Source organism: Mesitornis unicolor, unplaced genomic scaffold (assembly GCF_000695765.1).
Source record: "Mesitornis unicolor isolate BGI_N332 unplaced genomic scaffold, ASM69576v1 scaffold21602, whole genome shotgun sequence".
Lineage (NCBI taxonomy): Eukaryota > Metazoa > Chordata > Aves > Mesitornithiformes > Mesitornithidae > Mesitornis > Mesitornis unicolor.
Window position 1 is genome coordinate 1 of NW_010168778.1, and position 7259 is coordinate 7259.

At 34.3% G+C, this 7259-nt stretch overlaps 1 protein-coding gene across 1 annotated transcript; it reads left to right on the plus strand.

The window, feature by feature from the left end:
- Positions 1–3154: 3154 nt before the first annotated feature.
- LOC104535128 (spindlin-Z) lies at positions 3155–6579 on the plus strand (the record flags this gene model as incomplete). The annotated part of the gene is made up of 3 exons (XM_010179152.1): positions 3155–3408; positions 4398–4631; positions 6071–6579. Coding segments are annotated over 3 exons (688 nt in total), but the record flags the coding sequence as incomplete, so codon positions are not given.
- Between the last annotated feature and the right edge of the window lie 680 nt (positions 6580–7259).

A 7259-nucleotide genomic window follows, 5' to 3' on the forward strand; every position in this document is an offset into this window, starting at 1 on the left:
CTTATAGGTCTTTTCCAACCTAAATGATTCTTTGATTTCTATTAAATAAGAGGTTCTAAAACTTACTTCAGTTGAATGGCTATTTACAATGAGGGCATGACTGATGCATCAGGAACTATTTTTAGATCTTGGTGTTAGCTGATTTTCCTGGCTCTGTGTGTTTTATATATGTAGGGTAATTGAAATATTGAATGTGTAGGGGTTTGAAATGTTATCCCAGTCTTTAAGATCAAAACTTTATGATATTATAAAGATAATTCTAGTAAAACAGAAGGGAAACATTTTGGGTTTTCTGATTATAGCATCTCAGAATGTTATATACATGTGTGTTACTCTGCTTATCACAGAAACAACATACAATTGATATAAAAACATGTTTGAGAAAGTTACTATTATCTTATATATAAGTGTACTGATAGCTATCTTCATCAACGACATAGACAGTGGGATTGAGTGCATCCTCAGTAAGTTTTCAGATGACACCAAGCTGAGCGGTATAGTTGATTCACTTGAGGGAAGGGATGCCATGCAGAGGGACCTCAACAGGCTTGAGGAGTCAGCCTGTGCTAGCCTCATGAGGTTCAACAAGGCCAAGTGCAAGGTCCTGCACCTGGGTCAGGGCAATCCCCAGTATCAATACAGACTAGGGGTGAAAGGATTAAGAGCAGCTCTGCAGAGAAGGACTTGGTCATAGTGGTAGATGAAAAATTGGACATGAGGTAACAATGTGTGCTTGTAGCCCTGAAAGCCAATTGTATCCTGGGCTGCAGAAAAAGAAACATGGCCAGCAGGTCGAGGAAGGTTATTCTGCCCCTTTACTCCACACTCATGTGACCCCACCTGGAGTGCTGCATTCAGCTCTGAGGTCCCCAGTGCAAGAAAGACATGGACCTGTTCTATTATTTAGACGTTCATTTATTTGTAGTCAGTTAGAAACCTATGTTTTCTTTCCTATTACATATTCAGATGCAAGCAAAAATATTTTTTCTTTAGCAATTTATTTGTTTGAAAATCATATTTCTTGCTATATGAACAAATGAAAATGACTGGCTGTCCAGTAGTACAGCCTTCAAAGAAAAACTGGAACTGCAAGTATACCTAGCTGCTGCTTGATTTGTATTTATAATACTTTTTGCTCTCTCCACGCATTTTAAAAGGTAGCTACCAATTTGAACTTAATTACATAGTCTTTTTCCATCATGTTTTTTAAAATTACTGAAGCTTTTCACTTAAATGTGCAAGTTTAAATGTTATGATTATGCTTTATAGGCAGAAAGTAAAATTGACTGTGTGGTTAAACATGAACAGTATTTTACCTTTTTCAGCTTTAACTTTTTAGCTTCAGTAGCAGTTGGTTTTATTCTGTGAGGATGCCTTAAAATAGAATTAAGATTAATTAAAACTAAATAAATTAGATGCATGCAAAACAAACTCATTTTCATTGTGCCCAAGAGCCAGATCTCTCATCTCATTTCTTCATAGTAAAATATTATTGAGAGTATTATATATTTTTTATAAAGTAATACTTGAGCGAGAACTAGTATTTGAACATGTGTTCAAGTTTCTGTGGAAAATTAGTACCAACTTTGCCTCTTAACTGGAAGAGGTTAGCATTTCTATAATACTCTTAACTTTGACAACACAGGTTATGAATGCAGACTGATCTCCTTGATAAGATTAAATAATCACAAACGTTAAATTTTACAAAAGATACTGTGGAACTCTGCTAAGATTTTCATGGAGAATGAAAATCTGGAGGTGGGACAAGCTGCTGGGACAATTCCTTCAATTGTACATCTTTTTTTTAATATAGTTATGATTACATCTTCAGCATAACTAATTTTATATACTGTTTTTATTATTCTTTAATACTTATTCTTAGACTTTACTGATATGATTGCTATTTGTGTCTTTTGGTTCTCTGTCATACATGGGCTATTCTGTGAGCCTTCATTGTTCCTAGAGACATTTCTCTTTGGTCACTGTCACTAATCTAAAGATGGATGTTGTTTTCTGCAACTGATTTTTCTTTTTTTACATGTTGCTTTTAAGCATGCTAGTGATGTGCATATTTTATTGCCATTTAAATGAAGTGTACTATAACTAGTAACTAATACAGAAGTTTATTTTGGAAATTGCTAACATTCATGAGAATTTTAATCAGACAACCCTCTAAATATAATTTTAGGAATGAATATGGATTTTGCAACATGCTAAAATAAAGAGAATATATATTTGTCACAAATGTATTGTATTGTTCATATGTTTCTTCACTTGTATTCACAACTGTCAGTTACTGGGTTGGTTTTTTTTAACTGAGTAGAATAAAACTTGTGTAACATTGGTTTAGTGGGTTGAAACTGTAAAATAGCTTACATGACTATTTATCAGAGCAACTGATATTCACCAGAAGGAATCTTTCCATGCAAGTTGTATTAAAAAACTGAGGAAAGATAAAAGGTATATTTAATTTATTATCTGCTTTAAAGAGTATCCCTTCTATTACTGTGACATTTGCATATCATTTTTCTTGTACTAAAAAGGAGTGTTAGAAGAATATTGTCACTACCATGTGTCTTTGAAGTCAGTTACCTGTAAGTGCAGAGGGAAGCAAAGTTTCCTTCAGTTGACAACATAGGTTAGAGAAAACATATGTTTTGAAGAATTTTAGTCAACCTTCACTAATGGTTCCACTGACTTATTCCTCCTGGAGTAAGGGAATTATGTTTACTCATCTGCAGAGAGCAACAAAGTAGCAGAAGTATAATACTGTTAGGTAACATTGCTCTTTGAGACCTGATTTAGGGTTTTAACAAGCAAGTTTTACTTTTGATGTTCAGTGTAGCAATGGCTAAAATAGTTCTTTTGGCTTAAGCAAGCTAGTTTTCGAAATTACTATTACGAAAGCAACCTTATACAAAATGTTGAAAGTGTTCCACTACTTTTCAGTGTGGTTTTTTTATTTTTCCAGTACAATGTAATAATATGCTTTATACCTTAATTTGAATAAGGTGCACTAAGCTGTACATGTTAGAATTTAATGTATTTTTATTAATGTATAATAATATATTGCCTTCTTAAAGCACACAGCTCTTGACTGGAGTGGAATTTTGAGCATGTACTTGTTTAATGTTATGTTTGTATCTGTGTACAGAAAGCATAGAAACAATGTTGGACCAAGCAAACCTATTTCTCAGCCACGAAGAAACATTGTAGGCTGCAGAATACAGCATGGCTGGAAAGAAGGGAGTGGACCTGTAACACAATGGAAGGGCACAGTGCTTGATCAAGTTCCTGTAAATCCCTCTCTCTATCTTATAAAGTATGATGGATTTGATTGTGTGTATGGACTAGAGCTGCACAAAGATGAAAGAGTTTCAGCACTTGAAGTCCTTCCAGACAGAGTTGGTAAGAGGTTTTTTCCTATATGCACATATGTTGTCAGAACATATAGATTTTATTAAATTGCTTTTCATCACATGGCAGATAATCTAAATGCTCTTTTTAATTTTTCTTGATTTCACAAAGATTTGATGATACCAGAGAGCACAGTGCTGTCTTTTGTCTTTAAATGGTGTGCAGTAAATTCAATATTTTTTCTTGTTTACAGTCTTATCCCTAACAAGCTTATGTACATGTAACACTGATATTTCTATTAAAATTTAAACTCTGAGCCAGCTGAGAAATGTCCTGGCTATGTTTTCTTGTGTGTATTTGGCAGTAATTATGTGTTTGGTTGGAAATTTTTTTCATGTGCTTTCCCTAGTTATTAATGCAAATGGAGGTAAAGAAGCATTTTCTAAGTGAAATAACTTGACTAGTAACAAGGCTTTATTTGTTTTCATAATTAGCACTGAATTGTTAAACTGCACATTTTTCCAAACTGTAAAGTTCAGAGTTTACCCTAGTAATCACTTATTTCTGAATGAAATAAGTTCTTGTTTTTCCTGACTGCAAAGAGATCAGTAGCAGTCTAGAATGGGGTTAGAGTGAACCAAACCTAAGACCTTCATTAATAACTTCATACAACTGCTCTGGGATTTAACCTCTCTTCCTCCCCTCCCCCCACAATAAAAATATTTAAAATACAGACATTATTCTGTGATGTGGCCTATATTGGTCTCCCTTTACCTTGCATTATGATAGTTTGATTAATTGGGGGGGTTGTGTACAATGATGGAAAATGGAAAATGTTGATAAATGTGATAACATGTTAAAATAATTCTTCAAGTTCTGCAGATCTATGGTCTTCAACTCTCTGGAATTAAAAGTATTTGTTTTGTATGCAAATTGACTAATTTTCAAATTTATTCATGAATCTGGATAAAGGGTATTTTTTACAAAGACTTATTTCTGTACTTTTGAATGGACAAACTTATGAACTGCTACCATTTCAGCTTCATCTCGAATTAGCGATGCCCACCTGGCAGACACAATGATTGGCAAAGCTGTGGAACATATGTTTGAGACAGAGGATGGCTCAAAAGATGAATGGAGGGGGATGGTCTTGGCTCGAGCTCCTATTATGAACACATGGTTTTATATTACCTACGAGAAAGATCCTGTCTTGTACATGTACCAACTCTTAGATGACTATAAAGAAGGTGACCTTCGTATTATGCCTGATTCCAGTAAGTAGGCCAGTTACTTTATTCTGGAAAGCAGCATCTCTCTTTGTATTATTGTTTGGCTTATGTATGGAAAAGAGAGTTGACAAACAAGGATCTTTTAAAGTATGAAAACTAACAAAAGTTACAGCACAACAGAAAACACGTTTGTATTAAACAACTTCTGAAATATTTTACTTGAATCAGCGGTGAAATATGCGATAAATACTGGAAAATCCTTTCCCGTAATAATACCTAATTTTGATAAAGATATACATACTGTTATGGAAGAGATTAAACTTAGGGTTTTTTTAACAGAAACCAACAAACTAGAAGCCTTTGATTGTTATTTTTTTATAGAAGTGTCATGAATGAAGAGCCATCTCAAGGAGTTGTATTTCTGAAGCAGTTTTTATAAGAATAATGTTTCAGGGCTAACTAAAATAGCCATTAATTTAGTTTGAGTAGGCATCTTCATTTTGGAAAGCTTTTGAATAGTTTCTTGGAAGAAAGAAGCACTAATCTTTTGAAAACTCATTTTCTCTCACATGTTTAAACACATAAACAGGAAAAATTTTTCAATTGGCTAGGAGCAATATTTTTTCTTCCTTTCTTGAAGTGAAAGTTATTGGGTTTTTTTCCTATAAATATAGAAGGATTTTCACAATCTGTATTGTTCAAGAGATTTCGATAGCTAGTACAAAAAAAGAAGAAAATAATGGAGTCAAGGCCTTACTAAAGTCCATGTAGACAATGACAACAGCCTTTCCCTCATCCACTAAGCGGATCACCTTGTCATAGAGGGTTAGTCAAGCAGTACCTGCCCTTCCTGAACTCATGCTGACTGGGCCTGATTGCCTGGTTGTCCTGCATGTGCCATGTGATAGCACTCAAGATAATCTATTCCATAACCTTCCCTGGCACCGAGATCAGACTGACAGGTCTGTAGAAAATGTCTAGTGTGAAATCAAAAGCCCCTTTGCATTATGGATTAAGGAAGTTACAATTAGCTTGGGAGATGTGGTTTTGTTGCAATGGCATGTTTGCATTGACATTTTGAATAAAGTGTGTTTAGAGAGGGAGTTCTAGCATACCTGCCTTTTGTTAAGGAGACTCAGTGCCTTGTTCTGCTGGGGGCTTAAGTTCAATTATCTACAGTCATGTTCAGTAATTGATGTATAAACCTTCAAGTAAAAAGATTTACTTTTCTAATGAATCAAAGTGCTATTTTTTACTTCATAAAATTGAAGACGGTATTATCTAAAAGAAAAATAAATTCTGTGATTGTACTTTCTATAAATATGGCAATAGGTGCTTGTCTGAACAACTCATCTTGTTTTAGACATACTCTGCATTTTAAACTTGTGATTGTTTCTTAACTGTTAAAGAAGGCTCTGCAGTTTTGTATATTGGAAAAAAATCCATAAAGGTCTACCAAAGTACATTGTATTTTCATATTGCAGATGATTCACCTCCTGCAGAACGGGAACCAGGTGAAGTTGTGGATAGCCTGGTAGGCAAACAAGTGGAATATGCCAAAGAAGATGGCTCAAAACGGACTGGCATGGTCATTCATCAAGTTGAAGCCAAACCATCTGTCTATTTCATCAAGTTTGATGATGATTTCCATATTTATGTCTATGATTTGGTGAAGACATCCTAGACATCATCATGAACTTCTGCCAAATTTGTGGAACTATTAAATGTAAAATTTATAGACACAGACTTGACTGTTTTTCAGTTAAATGAAAGCTTAAATGTCCCTGTGAACCTACAATCTCTGCCAGCAAAACTTGTTCTGAATAATACAAATTTATGTGAACATGACAAATTTTGCATAAGAGAACTCCTTTTCTTGAAGAAAGTTAATATTTTTGGGTGGGAGGGAGTTAAAAGCAAAGAACAGCTGCAAATTCAAGCTGTGTGAAGTCAATCTAGTATTGTAATCTAATTTTCTTCATAGATTTTAACTTTTTCTTCAACCTTGCACTCACCTGTTCAACTGCCACATGCAAGTGTAGTTTGCTATTTTCAATATGCCTTCTTTTGTAACATTAAATTTAATTTCTTGGCTACTGGCAGTCCTTGTTTTCTGGGTTGGGACAGAGGTGACTTTTCTGAAAGATTTAAAGTTTGTGCAGCAGTAAGGAGTGCCTAACCCAAGTGACATCAATCTACTGTGTTTCTACATTTTATTTCAAATTAAGCTTTTTAAGACCTTGTAGTACATGGAAATACTTGTGCATTTTTCCTAGTCACAGGGCAGTAGGATATCAAGTGATTAACTTACACACCTTTCAGTGAAAAGGCTTTAAACTATAAAAATATATTTAATCTGTATAACCAGTTAATTACAAAATGCAGGTTAAGGGCCTGTGTTTGCAAGTTGTTGGAACCAGTAAAATACACACAACAAAGCTGCCTTTAATCCTAAATGTTGTACTCTGTTTCATTATACACATTTCTTAGCAGAACCCAAGTGCTTGGTGCCACAATTTTAACAGTATATATGCTACTTCAGAAGACTTTAGACTACGCATTGGCAATCAGTTGTCTCTCATTTAATATCAGAACCTAGCAACCTGAATGTTTGTTTGTGCTTAGAAGCCTAATACTAGTTAATCTTTTACATGGTATATACAATCTTATAAG